This window comes from Malaya genurostris, chromosome 2, assembly GCF_030247185.1.
Source record: "Malaya genurostris strain Urasoe2022 chromosome 2, Malgen_1.1, whole genome shotgun sequence".
Classification (NCBI taxonomy): Eukaryota; Metazoa; Arthropoda; class Insecta; order Diptera; family Culicidae; genus Malaya; species Malaya genurostris.
In genome coordinates, this window is record NC_080571.1 from 213108744 (window position 1) to 213130463 (window position 21720).

At 36.6% G+C, this 21720-nt stretch overlaps 1 protein-coding gene across 7 annotated transcripts in view; it reads left to right on the plus strand.

Moving 5' to 3' along the window:
- Window positions 1–21720, plus strand: part of LOC131427450 (uncharacterized) — a 54359-nt gene that overhangs the window by 20542 nt on the left and 12097 nt on the right. For all 7 annotated transcript variants that reach the window (XM_058590639.1, XM_058590642.1, XM_058590645.1 and 4 more), the window contains exons 3-11: window positions 4282–4478; window positions 8131–8295; window positions 16330–16751; window positions 16820–16930; window positions 16991–17143; window positions 17238–17626; window positions 17683–17788; window positions 17860–18255; window positions 18323–18527. In XM_058590639.1, coding sequence (XP_058446622.1) covers window positions 4282–4478; window positions 8131–8295; window positions 16330–16751; window positions 16820–16930; window positions 16991–17143; window positions 17238–17626; window positions 17683–17788; window positions 17860–18255; window positions 18323–18527 — 2144 coding nt within the window. The remainder of the gene's footprint in view (window positions 1–4281; window positions 4479–8130; window positions 8296–16329; window positions 16752–16819; window positions 16931–16990; window positions 17144–17237; window positions 17627–17682; window positions 17789–17859; window positions 18256–18322; window positions 18528–21720) is intronic.

The following is a 21720-nucleotide window of genomic DNA, read 5'->3' on the forward strand; positions in this document are numbered from 1 at the left end:
GACTTTTTGTGTACATTAGTAACTGATGACGAAATCTGGATCCATTATTTCACGTCAGGGAACAGAATAATTATGTACTGAAGCCGGAACGAGTGTTCCTATGCAGCCTAGGAAGGCTCCATGGATCGGACAGGTCATGACGTTGGTTATCTGGGATTGTTATGGTATACTTTTCATGAACTACCTTGAAAAACGAAAATTAAACCATCGACAGTGAGTATTAGTGTGCATTATTGGAGCGACTGATTACTGAAAAATCTACAATGTGCCTGTACATAAAGGCAAAGATACCATTATCGATTTAGGGTGATAATATCTAATATCTAATATCTAATCTAATTTGTCTTCCTCGAACTATCACGATCTACATGCGCTTATTTGTTCCAAAATATCAATATATTGATGTGAGCTACATTTTGGAGTTTTCGATTGCTACTTCTGGAACCTGGAAGTAAGTTTGTATGGCTATCAACTAATATGACTCACAAATTGAACCAGTTTTGTGGAACGTGAAGAAGACTTGTTCTGTTCCTCACGAGTCGAAACAAGGGAGCCATTTCAGACTACTCATTTTTATACTATTCATGAATGCTCTTTACAGTGAATTCTAAGAATATATCACAAGACTTGTAGGTTGAGGTGGTCTACAAATGGAAATGTGTAACATTATACATTATACATGTGTAACTGAAACGACACCCAGATTGTTTCTGTTGCTGCCAAAGCTTAAGCAGTTTACGTACTGTTCAAAAGCAGGATTCAGTATGTTTCGTCTTATTTGCTTCCTGAAGACTTCCTAGGCTGTATCTTCTTCAATTAATACGTTACGTTACGTTACGGCTGTATCTTCTGCAATTAATACACACTCAGTAAAACAGATGAATATTTGTTCAGTGGCTTTTCTGCACAAAAATTAGTTATCCCCAAAAAAACAATCATTCATTATCCTTTTTTTTCCGGAACCAGAAGTCGGTTTTGGCTGGAATTTAATCGAAATCTATGAAACCATTCTTGAGAAAATCGTCCTAGTTCTCTCAGAGAAAGTTTCGAGGTCTCTGGTTTGTAGTTTTTGACCGCTATTAAGAAGATTGTTTGAGAAATCGATAAAAGTTATGTATCGAGACTTTTGAATGCTCTTTCCTGTGCTTACGGAACCGCTTTATTTGAATTGAAACCAACAGAATTTCCAAACTGGAAGAAGCTCCTTTTTACGTTGTCATTTATAAAATCACACTTCTGAAATTAAAGTCTGATACACTCAATATTCTGTAATTCCGGAACCGGAAGTCAAACCGTATGATATGAAAAATTTTTCCTTTTAACACATAGAATATATAAATATTTACTTCAGTTGCTAATTAGTTGCAAAGTTTATTCGGAAGTTCTTTTTATTTGATTGATGACTTTTGAGTTTGCACTTACGCTTCTATGAAACAAGCGACGAAAGGCTGCTTAATTCCAGCTCGTTGATTATGCTGTACTATTTAGATTGAACCGAATAAAAGGCTATCTAGCATGAATTTGATTTATAGAAGTAACAGGAGCGCAGCATTGTCAGCATGTCTCGAACGCACAGTAGGTGCAGCATTTGAATTGACGTAGCGGTAGTCTGCGCTTCTGTTACTTCTGGGTATAATACAGGGTGATTTTTTAAGAGCTTGAGAACTTTTTTAAACAATAAAACGCATAAAATTTGCAAAATCTCATCGGTTCTTTATTTTAAACGTTAGATTGGTACATGACATTTACTTTTTGAAGATAATTTCATTTAAATGTTGACCGCGGCTGCGTCTTAGGTGGTCCATTCGGAAAGTCCGCTTTTTTATCGACAAATTTTGTTCAGCGATGAGGCTCATTTCTGGTTGAATGGCTACGTAAATAAGCAAAATTGCCGCATTTGGAGTGAAGAGCAACCAGAAGCCGTTCAAGAACTGCCCATGCATCCCGAAAAATGCACTGTTTGGTGTGGTTTGTACGCTGGTGGAATCATTGGACCGTATTTTTTCAAAGATGCTGTTGGACGCAACGTTACAGTGAATGGCGATCGCTATCGTTCGATGCTAACAAACTTTTTGTTGCCAAAAATGGAAGAACTGAACTTGGTTGACATGTGGTTTCAACAAGATGGCGCTACATGCCACACAGCTCGCGATTCTATGGCCATTTTGAGGGAAAACTTCGGAGAACAATTCATCTCAAGAAATGGACCGGTAAGTTGGCCACCAAGATCATGCGATTTGACGCCTTTAGACTATTTTTTGTGGGGCTACGTCAAGTCTAAAGTCTACAGAAATAAGCCAGTAACTATTCCAGCTTTGGAAGACAACATTTCCGAAGAAATTCGGGCTATTCCGGCCGAAATGCTCGAAAAAGTTGCCCAAAATTGGACTTTCCGAATGGACCACCTAAGACGCAGCCGCGGTCAACATTTAAATGAAATTATCTTCAAAAAGTAAATGTCATGTACCAATCTAACGTTTAAAATAAAGAACCGATGAGATTTTGCAAATTTTATGCGTTTTATTGTTTAAAAAAGTTCTCAAGCTCTTAAAAAATCACCCTATATTTAAGCTAAATATGCGAATATTTTTTAATCAACTGCATTACATGCTTTGTAATTGTTTTTATCGACGTTTTTATTATTATTATAGCTATTATTAATCACGGCACTTGCTGCTTTTTTATGATATTAGTCCACCACCACGGTAGTGCCGAATAATTTTCAAATACATCACCACTATTGATTCACTTATCAACCACCCTACGCGCATTGAACATTTTCAGAAAGGTTCAGTTTTAGTTAATTGTCGAATTTATTCATTATGTGTTTTGCAAAAGTCACAATATAACGAAAACGGAAATAAATTTCCCAAAAATCTTCTTTTCTATAATCATATCATATATATATATATATATATATATATATATATATATATATATATATATATATATATATATATATATATATATATATATATATATATATATATATATATATATATATATATATATATATATATATATATATATATATATATATATATATATATATATATATATATATATATATATATATATATATATTCAATGTGCGATATTTTTTCTTGAATATCATCGAGGAGAATGTTCACAACTGATGTGAAATCAGTTTCAATGAGAATCGCGTTGTCAGAAAATCAGTACCGAACTTTTCTGCAATGAGTTTTATTGATCGATGATGTCTGAAAATCACTCGTGAAAAATTTCAGTTGCGATTTTCTAAGTTTTGAATTTTTCTCAACGCTGATCGGGACATAATTCATTTCAATATTGCGTACAAAGTATTGCGCCCGTTGACTAAATTCTTTGTTGGTGAATGTCAATTCGAATTTTGAGAAGTTTCCGAAAAGTTCTGAGAATACAAATTGTCTTCTCATCATATCCCAATTAGCACACGTTATTACACTTCAATGGCGGTAACTTATATGAAACAAATTTATGGAACAAGTTGAAGACTTAACAACGTGCATTACAAACGCTATGTAACTTAAAAACCGTAAGAGGCGAAGTTTTTGCAACCTTCCAAGAGTTGCCAAAAACTTGTTGAGAACTTGCTCAACAAATATTTGATGCACATCATTCGCATTGAAACAGAACAATATGCGTTTTTATCATGTTACAGTTTGTTGATGTTTTTTCTATTCAATATTTATGATAATAGATTGGAATTCGATGCTTAAATATAGAATTCAAGCTTGTTTAAACCCATTATATCTACTTAAAATCAATGTTCTATTCGATATTTATGATGAAGTTGATGACGATAAAAGTGCGTTGATATTGTTGGTGTTAAAATCGCGACATATTGTTGATATTGTTGGTGTTAAAATAGTCAGATTTTGCTGTTATTTGTAACAAAACACAGTCAATGCAAATTTGCCGTAAGAATTAGGTTACCGAAAAGTTACTTTTGTAATTTGTAGCTTAGTATGATGAGGTGTGAATTCGTAACATCATTTTGACTTCGTTGTCATCATCATAATCAGGCTTGTTTCGTTTTGTCTATTATGCCACCATTATGCATCAATTGTTTTATTTTATTTTTTATGAATAAATTACAGGTGCTACTTGGGATATTTATAGATTTAAAGATACGTTCAGTAAACGTGTAACAAATTTTGGTCGATCATGCTAGAATATGGCATTTGGTTGTTGTGATTTTGTTAGTTGTTTTTCTACCAAATTTATAAAAAAATAAAATCACATTTTATTTATCGATTTTTGTTGTTGAACCAATTTCAGATCTCCCTCATATCAGCTAGTTGACAAGAGCAAAAACAAATCCAACGATTCAAAGGAAGCTCCATTAGCAGCTCCTGAACCAATATCCGATGGATCTGGAACCGGTCCGGTATCTAATACAAACGGAGGCAATCCAGCAGATGCCAATAAAGCTCAGCTGAAATCATTGCAAAATGTGCAATCTATAACACTGTCAGGTGAGTAATTGACTCTGTACGTTAAAATTTTGTGGTCGTTGAGAAACTTTTAAGGGGTAATACAGGATTATTAGGATTATCGTGGGGCATAAAAAGATTGGTCTACTCAGAATCCGAACATTATATTTAACGTTTTGCAGTGTTTCCTTTTTTTTACTTTTTCATTGATTTGTTTCGAAAATAGAAAAATAAAAATTGATGTTTTACTCTAGAAAAATCAACATCAGAAAGGGTTGCATAGTTATGATCAAATTTCTTTGATTTGGATGAACCTTTGTACACATCTTTAGTATGGTAAAATATTTATTTAGAAAGTATATAGGAATCGATTCGACTTAAGAATGGTTTTTAGAAAGGGAGAATGATTTTTTTTGCTTTCACTTGCTTCAAATCACTGTATCTTGGAAGGTGTTGGTTTTAAAAAAAGATGTAGGAAATCAATTGTGCACTTCATTTTTGAAAAGACACTAATCAAGTTAACATCAATGTCAGTTAGTGCATTCCTTCGAAACAAGAATCAGCGTCAATTGACGTTGAAATGAAAGGCAGAGGCGCTGCTCGCTTAGAGATGTTCTTTTGAAAAATGTTTACAGAAGTCGTAGAAAAATTTTTGCTTTGAGATGGTAATGTAGAACTTAATTCATTGTGCGAAAACTAATGTTTAATTAGAAAGAAACATTATACTTAGATCCAAGGATGGCTTTTATCGTATCAAGAACGTTCACTGGCAACTCTTCAACGATTGAATCAGTGCCATCAAAGAGAGTTGGAAATCATCGCAACAACAAAAACCCGGCAGGGCACATTTAACATAGAATCGACACCAGTGCGAGAGCGAATTTCTCTCGATGACATTTCTGAGAATCAAAGGTTAGCACGCTGCTGTGGGGATCTTCTCTGAAGCCACAAACGGTCGAGTTGATAATTGCGATAGAATCATTTTACTATTGCCGCTTATTCTAACTATGTGCATATAATCTTTGTATAGGTTGTGTCTATGAAAATGTATGTGAATGCTCCACACAAGGGTTTTGAAATATTGCAACCTAGTATGAGAATCATCAAGTTGAATCATCGACTCGATTTTCTGCGATAACTGTCAACTTGCGATTTTCTCTTGGGAAATTCCACACAGCAACGATCATTATCAGACTGTAATTTTTTTAAGGGCCGTGAAATACTCATGATGTGGAGCGAAGGAATGTAGAAAAATTCTCTCGCGGTTCATGCATTGAAAGACTCGAGTTCTTGTAGCATCTTCTACCGGATTGAAAATGTTGTATAAAATATAGATAGCAATATAGCAGCTTCTGTCAAATTTTCGGCAATCACCAACACTGCTTAGATCAATACAATTTTTCAAATACCCGGGAGCAGTAAGTAAAGTACATTTTGGTACTTGAGATGTTTACATGGCACTGGTTGTTATTTAATCTATCACAATTTGACAGATTTCTGAAGATATTCCATTCTTGATAGTAGTTTACACTAGAGAAAGTAATACTAATCACTACTATTCTACTATTGCTGCTGATATAAGAAATTCTGAAAAATCATCCATTTTTTATTTAATTTTTCATACGGAGATTTTTTTTCATAAGTACGTAAGTAAGTAAGTAAGTACGTCACAAAAAATAATCGATTATTAACCTATCCATTTCTCGAAATAATGTTATCGTTGAAATGTTCTTTCAATAAGCCGATTGTTTCGGTCGCAGTATGACAAGTGGCGCCATTTATTGAAACCACATTTCGTGCACATCTTGAAGATATGGCAATGAAAATTCTTTGATCATGGTTCTGTATAGATTTCCATTCGCGGCAATGCGTCGTCTTTCCTGAAAAAAAGACCGTTCATTCCAGCCCATAGACCGCATCAAACAGCGCATTGTGTGGATTATCTTTGCTCCAAATATGGCAATTTTGCTTGTTGACGTATCCATTCAACTAAAAGTGCGTCTCATCACCAGGGCTGGCAATAATCAACTCCGTACTTCATCATCACTGAGTTCAGCTCACCTGCAAATCGGTTTTTGAAGCTTCACTGAGCGAGTTGAGAAACTTGGTAACCATTTGTGTAGAGAAAACATCGTCTCAACATCATAGTGTCAAGCAATCATCAGATGAGCGCTGAGTGCACATCAAATATTAGAACCCACTGAGAGACGATTTGTGAGTTATGATTTGATGTGTTTGTACATCAACACATTGAATGAGTTTCTTATATGACGCTGTCTAGAAATGACAGTTAGATGCTATGAAATCAAAACTGAGAACCATCAATACCATCATAATTTGATGTCAGTGGTGCTCTGTATAGGTGAGTGTGTTTGTTTAGATCAGCGATGAGTTTCATCTTTACCATCATTTTACGGATTGCATCGTAAATCATGAGGTGAGCTGATGAATAGAAAAATCGAACCTCATGAGCGAGTTTTTGCACCCTGGCTCATTACTGAAGAGTATTTTGCGCTATAAACAGTAAACACTGATTTTGAAATTAAATTGTAATGTTTTGTAAGCGTTGTTCTGGAGTTGACCTATTCATGATGATTTGCCAAACAATACTGAGTAGAGCCGCGTTCACTCTGTCAAAATAACTTTCAGACAATAGAGTAATTCTTATTGGAGAAACAAACCTACTAAAAAAAAATACCCGTTAGTTATGTGTCCAGATTTTAAACTGAACTGATTTCAGTTTCAATTATTACAGAAATTCCTGAGAGTACGGTAAGAGATGACTTTATTCGTCAAGCCTACTCAAAAATAACGAGACTCCATATAAGACAGATATGCGAGTATGAGCAGTGAGGCTCAACACTGAACATTGCAATTCGGCTGAAAGATTTGTCTGAACAACAGTCTAAGTACCGTCAACTCAAGGAAGTAAAAAATATATAAATTTTACTCTATTTTGATAGTGCACCGAACGAAAACGATATGGTTTTCCAACCAGGCACGCTTCAATCGGATCCCATAAAAGATGCTTCTTCCGAGATAATAATTTTCGATAAATTGCAATTTTCAGTAATGTTTCGAGCTAGTAAAACGTTATTTCACTTGGCTTCTTGTAGACATCGTCTGATCCTTGTTATTCCTTAAACGCATACTGTCATTTTGTCTTTTACATGAGAAAGACAGACACAAAGCGCACAAATCTCATTTTGATGAAAAACTGTTGTCTTCGAAATTTCGAGCAAAGTTGAGGTAAATAAGCATTTGCGTTGGAGCCAACCGACCGACGGGAAATTTTTGATTCTACTATCATTTGCTTGATCTACCATCTCTAACCGTTTTCGAACGAATGTGTCATGTGAATGATGAAATGACGAAAGTTCATGCAAATGATTTTTTTAAGGATGCATCGTTCTCATAACAAAAGCATGTATGAGGGATGCATTAGGATGTATGCTGATGTATTCAAATTAAACCAGTTCCGTTTCTATGTTGACTTTGTCAATTGTTCAATTTGTAGAATGCTTTTACTTCGTTGGTTCAGTCTATTATGCTGAGTGGAATTTACAATAAAAAGTGGTATTTTTACTGCATCGTTGAATGCGGGCAATTCTTGTTTTCCTATACAATCAATACATGAAACCATATCATATTCACTCATTGCTGTATGTTTTCTCTTTTATTTTTTTCTCCGCAGATTCGAATTCTAACAGTCCTATGGCTGCGTCACCTCCGTGTGATATCCCAGTAGTGCAACAGCATCTGCCACACAATTTAACACCGTTATATGGAAAGCCGACCACAAGTCGCCGTACGGACAAGTATAAAAAAATAGTGTTGTACATATTGGCGGCCGATGATGGTAGGTTTGGTTGCAGTTTCCTTTAATTGTTGTTTTCCTAACTATTGTACGATGGGACACTGTGAAACATGATATGTGTATTTGCCTACAGCTCGGAGTTTTGAACCTTCTGTGATGTAAAATATTCAATGCAATCTTGCGTGATTATTGGGATCTCGTGAGGTTAACGAAGAATAGATGTAATTACTATTACTATTTTGGCACTTTCAACGTTTTATCTGTCCGATATACATAGAATATATTAAATTCTATAATTCCAATACCAGGCATATTTGAAAAGTAAGGGCTGTTTTGCTTTTCTCATATGGAAAGGTTATGTAATCACCGTGAAAACCAACTTTTAAACCAAGGACCGGAAGATCGAGTGTCATATACCATTCATACGTGTATGTAACGTATGTAACTTTTGTCGGAGATGGCTGAGCCAATTTTCACAAACTTAGGTTCAAATGAAAAGTCTCATGGTCCCATAGAAAACTTCTGAATTTCATCTGGATCCAACTTCCTGTTCCGGAAATACAGATGGAACGGAAGAAGATAACACAGCACCGCTTCTAAGAACGAAGAACACAGCGTGCGGTGTTCGATTTCGTACCAACGGTAAAGAAAACAAAAACCAACACCGAAGCTTGGTTTTGAAAACACAAGTGAGTCCATCGGCTACGAGCACACATGAGCACGAGTTTTTAACCGTTATGAAGAAACAGAATCATGGCACAGGCACGAATGTCTGTTACCGGTGAGTGATTTTTGTTAAACACGGTGCTGAGGTAGAGACAAATCATAGTCACTTAACAAGATGTGCGCCCGGAAGAAAGGAAGAAAAAAATTCAATGGATTCAAGTTTATTCGACGGAGCCGAATGACCAGTTGGTTAAAAGGTCCACAAATAAAAGGTTATTTGAAAAGATGTATGCGTCGGAATTGCATATTTCACGATGTATATGAAATGTTAACAGCCGGTAGTACAGTAATATCCTACCGGTGGTGCAGTGATGTCAATGAAAATTGTAAATAATATTTACTAGAGTGCCTACAACCAGAGTAAAATGAAAAAAAAAACTAAAAACATTTAAATCAAAATATTGGAAGTTTCGTTAGCTTTACATTGTATTTAACAGGTCGTTTGCTCGTTTCGAACAAAGCTGTCATTCCAAACAAATAGCTGTCGTCACGCTGGTTATAGGCACTCTAATATTTACATACATGCTGTGACCAAAATTGATTAAATATCAAATCAGGTTTTATGCAACTGATTCAAAAATAGTACCCTGTTTAGCTTGAACTTCATATAAAGGGTGATTTTTTAAGAGCTTGAGAACTTTTTTAAACAATAAAACGCATAAAATTTGCAAAATCTCATCGGTTCTTTATTTTAAACGTTAGATTGGTACATGACATTTACTTTTTGAAGATAATTTCATTTAAATGTTGACCGCGGCTGCGTCTTAGGTGGTCCATTCGGAAAATCCGCTTTTTTATCGACAAATTTTGTTCAGCGATGAGGCTCATTTCTGGTTGAATGGCTACGTAAATAAGCAAAATTGCCGCATTTGGAGTGAAGAGCAACCAGAAGCCGTTCAAGAACTGCCCATGCATCCCGAAAAATGCACTGTTTGGTGTGGTTTGTACGCTGGTGGAATCATTGGACCGTATTTTTTCAAAGATGCTGTTGGACGCAACGTTACAGTGAATGGCGATCGCTATCGTTAGATGCTAACAAACTTTTTGTTGCCAAAAATGGAAGAACTGAACTTGGTAGACATGTGGTTTCAACAAGATGGCGCTACATGCCACACAGCTCGCGATTCTATGGCCATTTTGAGGGAAAACTTCGGAGAACAATTCATCTCAAGAAATGGACCGGTAAGTTGGCCACCAAGATCATGCGATTTGACGCCTTTAGACTATTTTTTGTGGGGCTACGTCAAGTCTAAAGTCTACAGAAATAAGCCAGTAACTATTCCAGCTTTGGAAGACAACATTTCCGAAGAAATTCGGGCTATTCCGGCCGAAATGCTCGAAAAAGTTGCCCAAAATTGGACTTTCCGAATGGACCACCTAAGACGCAGCCGCGGTCAACATTTAAATGAAATTATCTTCAAAAAGTAAATGTCATGTACCAATCTAACGTTTAAAATAAAGAACCGATGAGATTTTGCAAATTGTATGCGTTTTATTGTTTAAAAAAGTTCTCAAGCTCTTAAAAAATCACCCTTTACAAAAAAAAAAGAGTTGAGGATTTCGCTTTGTTTGTTTCTTTTAGAATAATTGGTTTAATCGAAAGAGAGCGTCCAGAGGTAAGCCAAAATTCCAATTTTTTATTATTTTTTGGAAATTTTTGCTCCTCAGATTTGTGATATTCCTGTATGCCGAATCGATTCTGAATTGAAAACTCTGAATACTCCTGAAGGTTTCCTGTTGTAAGCGTTAGAAGTTGTAACAAGCCAACATAATATTCTAACATCGAAAAGAAGTAAATTTGGATTGGCGTATTACTTGAATTTTGAACAGTGCTTGTAAAAACTTCCAACAAAGAATGTAAAACGTTCGAATCTGTCAGTAAGATTTCAGCCATATTGAAGACCTTATTTCTTCATACCGGAAGATCACTTACACTCCTAGTACGTGATTTATCATTTCAAGGTTGTGTGTGAATCACCCCAAGTAGCACACGTTATTACACTTCAATGACAATAACTTATATGACACAAATTCATGGAACAAGTTGAAGACTTTGCAACGTGCATTATAACTGCTATGTAACCTGAAAAGCGCAAGAGGCGGAGCTTGTGAGACTTATCAAGGGTTGCCAAACAAATTCTCAGTAAAGAATATTTAATTTGATTCAGCGCGCAAATCAGTCACAATGAAACAGAAAATATAAGTTTGTGTCAGGTTACAATTTGTTGATGTTTTTCCCATTCAACATATACGACCAAAAATTGGCTAAAATATAGAATTAAATATTCGTTTAACTCACTATATCTACTCAAAATCTAAGTGCTATTCGATATTTATGGTGAAGTTGATCATTGTACTTATTGAAAACGTGCGCGCCTTCGATATTTTGGGTTTCAGAACATCGGCTTGCAAAATAATATTCATATTTTTATTCCCGTCATATGAAATTTATAGCTAAAAAGTCGAAATGTGTTCAGCTAGAACTTTTTTGTGATTAATATTAGTTTTTCATATACCAAAGATAAAACAGTTGACCAATCGCAATATTAAAAAATTGCACTTTTTTAAAATTTAATGAATTTTTCATTCCCTGGTCATAATGGTATCCATTGGAATAAGTTTTTTCATCCATAAACTGCCGTGACAAAGTGTAGAAATACTCTCTCTGGTAGTGCGAATGTACTTCCCAAGACGAAACAAGTGTGCTTCGCACATGTACCGGCAAATAATTTGTGTTTAAGCGCATATTTAACTTTGGCAAATTTTTTAAACTGAAGGAATTATCTACTTATTCTACTTATTGATTTAATATTTTTGACCGGGATAATGTACGGAAGCTTTCAGCCGACACTGTAATTGTATTTCTCTGTTGCATCACAACGAATACGGTAACCGATATGAAATCATTACTTAACTTTGTCTTATAGTGTGTCACTTTTTCATTGTCATATTTTGTTACGGTAACCAGTTGGCGACTAAAAACAGTCAATGCGAGCACGTCGTAAAAGTTGGATTACCGAAAAGTTACGTTGGAACTTATTGTAACTTAGTATGATGAGATATCAATTCGTAACATTATTTTGACTCCATTGTCGCCATCATAATACGACTTGTTTCGTCGTGTTTGTAATGCGACCATTATGCAGCATCTGTTTTGTTTTTATTTTTTATGAATAAGTTACATGTATTACTTGGGACATAACTTGTAGAGGGCTAGCAGATATTATTTATAGACATCACGTTCAATATCAAGAAAGAATAATACAATACGGTTACGTGAATAATCCCATAAAACGTAAGTGATTTTTTTTGAGTGTATAATTTCCGGTTTCAATATCCTGAAACACAAAATGTAACCAAATTTAAGGATTTAGAAACATGGTACAAATGATGTAACTTACGGTTAATCAGTGATTCTAGGACCATCACCACCACCATTGCCACCAACACACTTCGAAAAGACCCTGTGATTTTACATCTTATTAGATGTGATGTGATGTGATGTGATGTGATGTGAAGTGAAGCCACCATCAGTTCAAGGACTTGCCAGTGGATGCGGGTAGACTTACAGTAGCCCCGATATGACTCATCCATTCACTTTCTTACTATAGCTGTTACCGAAAAGCGAACAAAAAGGGTTGGGCGGATATGTAAGTAGAGTTACTTACTCGTATTCCGCGGGAATAAAAGATGCTCTTCCAACCATAATATCCAGTGCATGAATGAAGCATTTCGCTATACATGCTTGAACCCGCCTGATGGTTTGTTTGAGAAGGGCGCGTCAGACTCATTTCAAACCTTCAGAAGGAAACAAGTTTCCTTCAAGTGACTTGGGCTGGCTATCCACAATCCCTCGTCCAGTCGTCAATTCGTCCGATGCCCTGATGCTCCCTACCCTTTACGACCCCGTGCAAAATGTTTTATATTGAAAAATACAATGAAACATAATGTAATGAAATTAATATAACATGAAAAGATATAATAGATTACAAAATAATACAATATAACATAATATAATATAATATATTTTAATTTAATATAATATAATACAATGTCATACAATATAATATAATATATCATAAAACAATATATAAAATAACATTTAGTGTAGAGTGTCAGTTATGCTCTTCTATCTTCGCAATACTGCAGGAAGTAGAATATTTCTCTTCTAATAACAATAATAATATCCACATCTATAAAAATAATATATGTTATTATTATTGATGACAAATTAATAATAATAGCAGTAAATATAATAATGAAAATAATAATAAAAAACGAATCTAATATAGTACAATGAATTATATAATAAATAATAGAATGAATAAAATGATATGTTGCGATATGCTATGATATTATATTACTTGAATTTATATGTCATTTCTCATCCTCTCATTCTGCCTACAACGCATTCCATCGACCAATTGTCACCACAGACACACGTGTAGGCATGAAACAGGAACCAGTGAGGACCAAGCTCACCTTATGACGACCTTGATAGTTAGTTAAAAGATTACTTTAAAAATGATAACTTATAAGGAAAACAAATTTATATTTTGCGCAGAGGTACGTAGTACTACTCATAATAAACCCTATAATATAATATAATATAATATAATATAATATAATATAATATAATATAATATAATATAATATAATATAATACAACATAATGCAATACAATATAACATAATATAGTAGAATACAATATAATATAATATAATAAAATATAATATAATTATATAATATAATATGCTATGATGCAATGCAGTATAATACCATAATAACATAAAATAGTGTAGGACGATAATATATGAAACAATATGCTATGATATAATATAACAGTAATGTCGCAGTGTAAGTTACGCTCTTCTCATAATAAAAATAATACTAATAATACATGATGTAATAAACGACAGAATTATATGTTACAATATACTATGATAAACATTGCACTTTAGGATGGGCTTCAACCTACAAGCCATTTCGCACCCTCTCATTCTTCTACTAACGCAGAAGGCGATAGCACCCAGTCGACGCCGTTCTATTGACCAAATGTCATCATAGACGCTCGGGGAGGCATGAGATAGGGACTTGTGAGGACTTAGTTATCTCACCATTTGACGACCCCTGTGATTTTACATCTTATTAGATGCACATAAATGGAGTGGAGCAGCTCACACAAATTGGCGGGGAAGAACATTTAATATTGTGGCTAAAATTTCATGACTTGAAATTCATTGAATTAAAAAAAAACCTGTTTTATTCCACCTAGTGGTGTAATCATGCCTTTCTCATATCAACCATACTATCATATGTAATACTGTGGTATTCTTAAAGATAATTTTCTTCGACTCTCAAAAGAATAACCGAAATCGGTTTGTTTGACCGTCTACTGATAAAAAATATCAATTGGAAAAGATTTGAGGTCGATTTAGAAATTTCTTTAATTTTTTTCCCCATTTTAAGTGATGGTATACAATTTTTAACTCACTTTACTCATGTTTCCGTATCCGGAAGTCGGATCCGCATGAAATACAGGAATTACGCATGGGACCACAGGACCTTTCATTTGAACCTAAGTTTGTGAAAATCGATAGCGCCATCTATGTGAAAAGTTGGAACACATATTTTCTTTTTTGCACATTTTATCCCATAACTCCCGAACCGGAAATCGGACTCAAAAAATATTCAGGAATTTTTTATGGGACCTCAAGACCTTTCAGTTGAATTTAAGTTTGTGAAAATCGGTTCAGCCATCTCTGAGAAAAATTAGTGCATTTATTTTCACAATTTTTTGCACATTTTATTCCATAATTCCGGAACCGGAAGTCGGATCCAAATAATATTCAGGAATTTTGTATGGGACCATAAAACCTTTCATTTGAATCTAAGTTTGTGAAAATCGGTTCAGCCATCTCTGAGAAAAGTTAGTGCAAAAAACGTTACATACACACATACGCACATACACATACACATAGACATTTTGCGTGCTCGACGATCTGAGTCGAATGGTATATGACATTCAGCCCTCCGAGCCTCGGTTCAAAAGTCGGTTTTCACAGTGATTGCATAACCTTTCTATATGAGAAAGGCAAAAACGAATACTGATAGCAACCGCCGCGACTTGAACCGAGAATCATTAGATCGCAAAGTACGTTCGTTATTCGACTGAACCACAGAAGCACACATCTGCTAGGCTGGTAAAAGGTGCATTTAAATTCATACACTCGCACCTGCTAGCAGAATGCAAGTTACTGTCGAAAACAGTAAAATTCAAGCTAATTTAACATTAAGTCATTACAAATGAAATTTTCCGTCATTTGACAAATTAGGTCTTTATGAATTAAGGAGTGTATCGAAAATGCCACAGAAAAAATTATGAATTTTACATGTTTCTCATATCAATCATACTATCATATATACTGTTGTATTCTTCAAAATGGTACGGTATAGAGTTTTTAAATTAAATTTTAATTTAACATGTGACGGTATAAAATTTTCAACACACTGTACCCTATACTTCCGGAACCAGGAGTCGGATCCGGATGAAATTCAGAAATTCCGTATGGGACCACAAGACCTTTTATTTGAATCCAAATTTGTGAAAATCGCTCAAACCATCGCTAAGAAAAGTGAGTGAGATCCATTTGGGAAAATATGCTATTTCCGGTGCTTTCATTTAAATCTAAGTTCGTAAAAATCGCTCACGCCATCTTTGGGAAAAGTGAGTTAGTAATTTGAAATTAGAACTTTTACAATAATCACTCTATAATTATGGAACGAGAAGTCGAATCCCGATGAAATTCAGAAGTTTTGTAAAGGATCATATAACCATTCGTTTGAATCTTAGTTTGTGAAAATCGGTTGTGCCACTTCCGAGAAAAGCAATGCACTTATTTTATCAATTTTTTGCACAATTTACCCCATATTTCCAGGACCGGAAGTAGAATCCAGATAATATTCAGGAATTTTGTATGGGACCACAACTCTTATTTTTTCGGACCATTTGTGTAGAAAACCTCCCTAAAACGGAAAAAGCCTTCAAAGCTGTACGTTTGCTTGATACAATATTTACTGCTACATCAAATTTTGTACTCTATACTGACAAAATCATCTCGGGTCGGATGGGTATTGAAACTCGACTGGTATAGAAATGCTCGTAGCTTCGTCAATTTTTTTTTTTAAATTTTGACACAATATTTTCGAGATATTATGAATTAAACTAAAACACATATATTTTTAGTGCCTCAACTTTCTTTTAATTGCTTTATCCAATGTTACCAGTATAATTTTTTCTATCAAACTCGCTTTTTTTGAACAAATATTCGCTTTCTTTCACGCCGCCAGGATACCAGACGGAAAAAACTGTTCTACGAGAAGTTTACAAAAAGTTGAATCGAAGATGCCAGAGCCGAGGGTTTGAGTTGCATGTATCAGATCTGCACGTTCTGCAGGTGAAAGGCAGCAGTCTCGATGTGAATAAGTGGCTCGGAGGGCCACTGGAAGCTCAAGGCGGACATGATTTGGCAGCAAATTGTCTGGCGGAGATTGCACGTCAATCGAGCGATTCGTATCTCATACCGGTTCTGTTTCTGAGCTCAACGCTAGGTGATCCATTGCTGCCACTAACGATCGAGAGTCAGGATTTCGCAATGGTCCTGCAAACAGCGGTAAATGCGCCGGAGGATCGTGCCATTCTGGAGAAGTGGTATACTCTAGACGATAAATCACAGCCAGCGTGCTACCGGTTGAATGTGACTAATAATTCGGTTAGTGATTCAACTTAGCATTTTTATTGCTGTTATTTTCCTATATCGCCGATTTTTTGTTGTTGTAGAATCTCACTGCTGAAGCATCGGAGAAAGAGCTATCAAGACTGTTGAAAAGCTTAATAGACATATTCCCGAAAGAACTACGGGACTCCTATTTAACAACGGTCGTTGAGCAGGTATTTGGTTGAGTTTCGTTTTATAATGACAACACTAGAGATTTTTTTGTTTACTTGTAGGAAATCAACAACACCGTTCTCATCAACCAGGAGTTATCCAAGCGATGCATCTGGATTCAGAATTCGATCGCTCCATTAAAGGTGCCGGAAGATGCCTCATCCGTCGATGCGGAACTGATTCGAAGACTAGGGAATATTCAAACCGAGTTGAAAGTAAATTTGAATTTAGTTTTGAAATTGGTTGATTTATATTGTTGTAGCCATGGTAGTTAAAAGTTATTACAACTGAATGACTTATGTTTTACAGAACCATCTTGCCGAAAAGCACATTCTACGCATTCCTCCCACTGCAGCTTCACAACAGGAACAGTTTGCCACTCAGCTAGAGAACTGTCTGTCGTCGGAAATCGATCTGATAGTTGATGAGCACACCACCAAATATTCGATTCCCTTCTGTACGTACGGTGTAGATCGGCGCCTGTTGAGTGAAGTGGAAGAAGTGAATCGACACTCACGTGTTCTGAATGAAAACTGCGCCAATTTCACCGTTACCGATAAGGTGAAGGAGTATCTAGTGAGCAGTCGTCGGAAACCCCTGGTTATCTATGGGAAAACCGGTGCTGGCAAGAGCGTACTCGTAGCGAAGATTTCCCAAAGTGTTCACACATGGCTGCCGGATTCCAATCTAGTACTGAGGTAAATCATGACTTTGGTTTTTGGTGAATTCACTTTTAATGAATCTATCTTCTTAGATATGCCAACTTGACCACGTCGAGCTCGGATGTAACCGCTCTCTTAGGATCGATTACGGAACAAATTTCAGTGCTAGTGAAAGGGGAACCTACTCGATGTTACCACGTAAGTAGACAGTTTAGGTCAATTTGTTGGATTTTATTTATTCATTCTTTTCAAATATTTGCGCTGAATAGACGATTGAATCTTACTCGGAAACACTGAAACAACTGCTTGATAGCACCAAACAACAAATAACAATTCTGATCGATTCAGTGGATAGTCTACGAGACTTCGATGATCTTGGATGGCTACCGTTTGAGTTGTTGGAGAATGTGAAATTAGTGCTGACCGTCACATCCACTTGTACCAGTCAAGACCTTAGTCAGCTGAATTCCGAAGATTCAGTGTTGAAACAGTTGAAGGAAAAGATTGGTGATGACGGATGTTTCCTCCAGTTGACACCGTTCACTCAGGAACAGTGGGAGGATGTTCTATGCTTTGGCGGAGGGGACATTTACTCGGCGAATGGCGCTCTACAGTTACCTGATAGTTGGAAAAAGTCGAACGAGAAAATTTCCGTTCAGGCGAAGGTACTACATGGCATAGCTGCCTGGTCATTCTCTTATAACAAATTCTAAACGTCATTCTTCATTGCAGATTCTCTGGTGGCTTGCCTGGTTAGGAGTTACGGACTTGACAGACACGTCGGTGTCGTACATTAGTGAAAAAGTATTCATCATATTAGAGGAAAAATTTACCGGCACCGTCACCCGGTTTATCATCTCTCTGTTGTTAGCAGCTCGCGAGGGTCTGTTCGAAACAGAAATTATTACGCTTATTAGAAATTCCAATTTGGTTGCCGGTAAGTGAAATGTTTTGTTGTCGGTCTAAGATGTATGAAGTTGTTTACCGAAGTTAACAGGACACAATTTGGTATAAAAAGGCCTATAAAATAATTTATTAATTGCCATCATCAATTTTTACTTGACATGTGAATCTGGGAAGTTATCTCCGAGAAAATTCGCCATTTTCAGTTGAATAGAATGGTATACAAGACTAGCACCAGACCCTGTCAGTTAATATGATGTCTTAGTTAGTACAAGAATATTTTATCATTTTTTTCACATTTTGCCTTCAATTCATCAGTATATTAGCTGTTTATATTGAACAACTAGTACAATTTTGTAGTTCTACATAGACCGCTAAGCTAAAGTTAATACTACTTATGAAACCCTTTTATTTATGTTCGAAGTGGCCGGTAAAAATGAAATTTGATGAACCTCTAGACAGAGATGTCCATCTCCTCTGTGTGACGAAGAACAAGTATAATTTCTCCCCTCGCACTGACAACATCAACGAGAGCTCTTCTCTTTCACACATATACACCACTGTTATATAAAGCGTGCACGCATCATGATAGCGAGTGTTTATTTTATTTCAACTCTAGCACTGGATCACACGAAATTGCTAGAGCAGAGCTCTGAAATTCTCTGAGGTGGATGAAGATATTTTCTTCGAGATGTGTACACCGGTGAAGACTCTGGTGTACAGTTCGCATGAGAGAAGCGTGGGGCACGCGGGGACTAGACGAGTAGTACGTAAAACTGCTAGGATCGTCGGGGCGCCAGTGAACCGTAAGCTATCCTCCAACCGGAATCACTGGATCGACCCAGGCATCCTCTCGGTCGGGCGTTGACGGGTATCGAAAGTGTCGGTTTCGGGAGGGCCTCCTTCGTCGGGGAACTCTCCGTCAGTGTAGGCTAGATCCTTCGGCGGGAGCTAGTCGAGTAGCCGCCACAACACCGATTCGAGTCGTGCCAGCGAACCGGAAGCCATGCTCCAACCGGAATCGCGGGACCGACCTCGGCACTCCATCGGGTGTCCCGTGTGGTGTAAGAGACTCGGTGTCGGGAGATTCTCCTTCGCCAAGGAAATCTCCGTCGGAGTAGTCTAGATCCTTTGTCGGGGACTAGACGAGTAAATCGTGGTGTAATACCGCTAGGATCGTCAGGGCGCCAGTGAACCGGAAGCTATCCTCCAACCGGAATCACTGGACCGACCTCGTCATCCAACTGGTCGATCCCTCGAGAGCAGGATGCTGATCCCCATTCTGCATAAATCTGGGGAGGGTGCTGTGAGCACCAATAGCCTTCCACCCCGAAGTAATACCTAGCGGTGGTGCCGGGAAGGTAGGGTTGGAGATCCAAGGTTTTTTAGTGGGTAGTTCCAATCAACAGTTGGGTAGTCCTGTGGAGAGTCCCACACTCCGTGCGTAAATGCATTTCACCTTGTAAAAAAAAAGCGTGGGGCACGCATATTCAGCAAAAGTTCAATTTCTCGTTAAAATTTAGTTTTTCCTTGCTGCGAAAACGATTGTCATAGCAAGGTCATCGCTATCTTCTATAAATTTTAAAATTAAATCACAGGAGTGTTCGCTTACTAGCACACACCAGTGGTCACTTGGGTGTATTTAGGCGAGAGCGCGTGATAGCGATTCATGCCAAGAGAATGTGTTTCACTCGTGCCAGCTGCTTTAACCACAAGCACACACTCAAATTTGGTCTATTCGACACTGAGAAGAAGTGCGCTTTCCTTTTTGTGTGATGTTCGCTTCTTGCATCCCCTGTGTAGACAAGAACCTTACACCAGTTCAAGCCCTCATCACCTTGTAACTCCGGTACCGGAAGTCGGGTCATTGATTAAAAAATGGGGTTTCACAGTGATTGTATAATTTTTCTATATGACGAAGGCAAGAACCCCACAAAGTCAACAACCGCGCTACTGAACCAATGGACGACGGTGTGAAAAGTGAACGAGTTTGATAATGTTAAATACAACATCCCTGTGCACGTGGTTCCCCCGTACGCCAGCGATCATTATATTCGAGAAAATATGTCGTAGTACGGAGAAATTCTTTCCATCGAAAAAAAAGTGTGGCGGAATTTTTTCCCCACACACACAAAGACATTACATTTTTCGTGAATTTTGGTCAGGGCGGGAAACATCCTTGTACATCGTTGGTTACTTACGATAATCAGCTTTACATGTCAGTTACGTGAACAACCTGCTCACTGCGGCAAGCCCTACCCTGAAACTGCGAAAAAGACATCTTCAACCAAAGGTAACCTTTCAGCATGGGTATCTAGCGAGTCCAGTACTATTGGTTCAACAAACAAAAATATTGCAATAACCGAACAAGCTTCTCCAGCTAAAGCATCAACTGCAATCATCGTGAAACAACACAAACTCACTTCAACTAACATCGGTTCGGACAATACTATGGAAGGGTTACAACAAGATCCAGTAAAAACAGTTTATCTTGATTTTATTTGCAACTAATGTTATATGATGAACCGGCTCTGCTTAGTTTTAGGATCTTGAGCCTCATAAAATAAATGTATGAAAAAAAACAAAAAAAAACTGCTCACTATGGTAAATCCTACATTGAAATTATGAAGACATTTTCAACCAAAGACAAGAACAATTATTCAACAACGGTAACTAGTCAACTCAGTACTTGTGTTTCAAAACCGATTTCACCACCAAACCAACTAGCAACTGCAATCAATGAACAACAAAGCACATTTACAGCAACTTGCAACGAACCCAAGATTGCGAACAACAAGGATGTTGACTAGCAATGAGTGTCGAAATATTCAAACCGTTATAAAAAATAACGATGCAAAACACTTGAGAATCTTCCAAACCATGCTAAAAACTGCTCTAACTCATTATTAGTAGATGGCCAAAAGAACCGATTTCCTGCTCAGGAAATACTAGAAATAGTTGCCGAATACTCTTGAAGATAAATGACTGACTTTGATAAACTTATACGTATATACTTATGCTGTAAACTGTAAACTGTAAACTGTAAACTGTAAACTGTAAACTGTAAACTGTAAACTGTAAACTGTAAACTGTAAACTGTAAACTGTAAACTGTAAACTGTAAACTGTAAACTGTAAACTGTAAACTGTAAACTGTAAACTGTAAACTGTAAACTGTAAACTGTAAACTGTAAACTGTAAACTGTAAACTGTAAACTGTAAACTGTA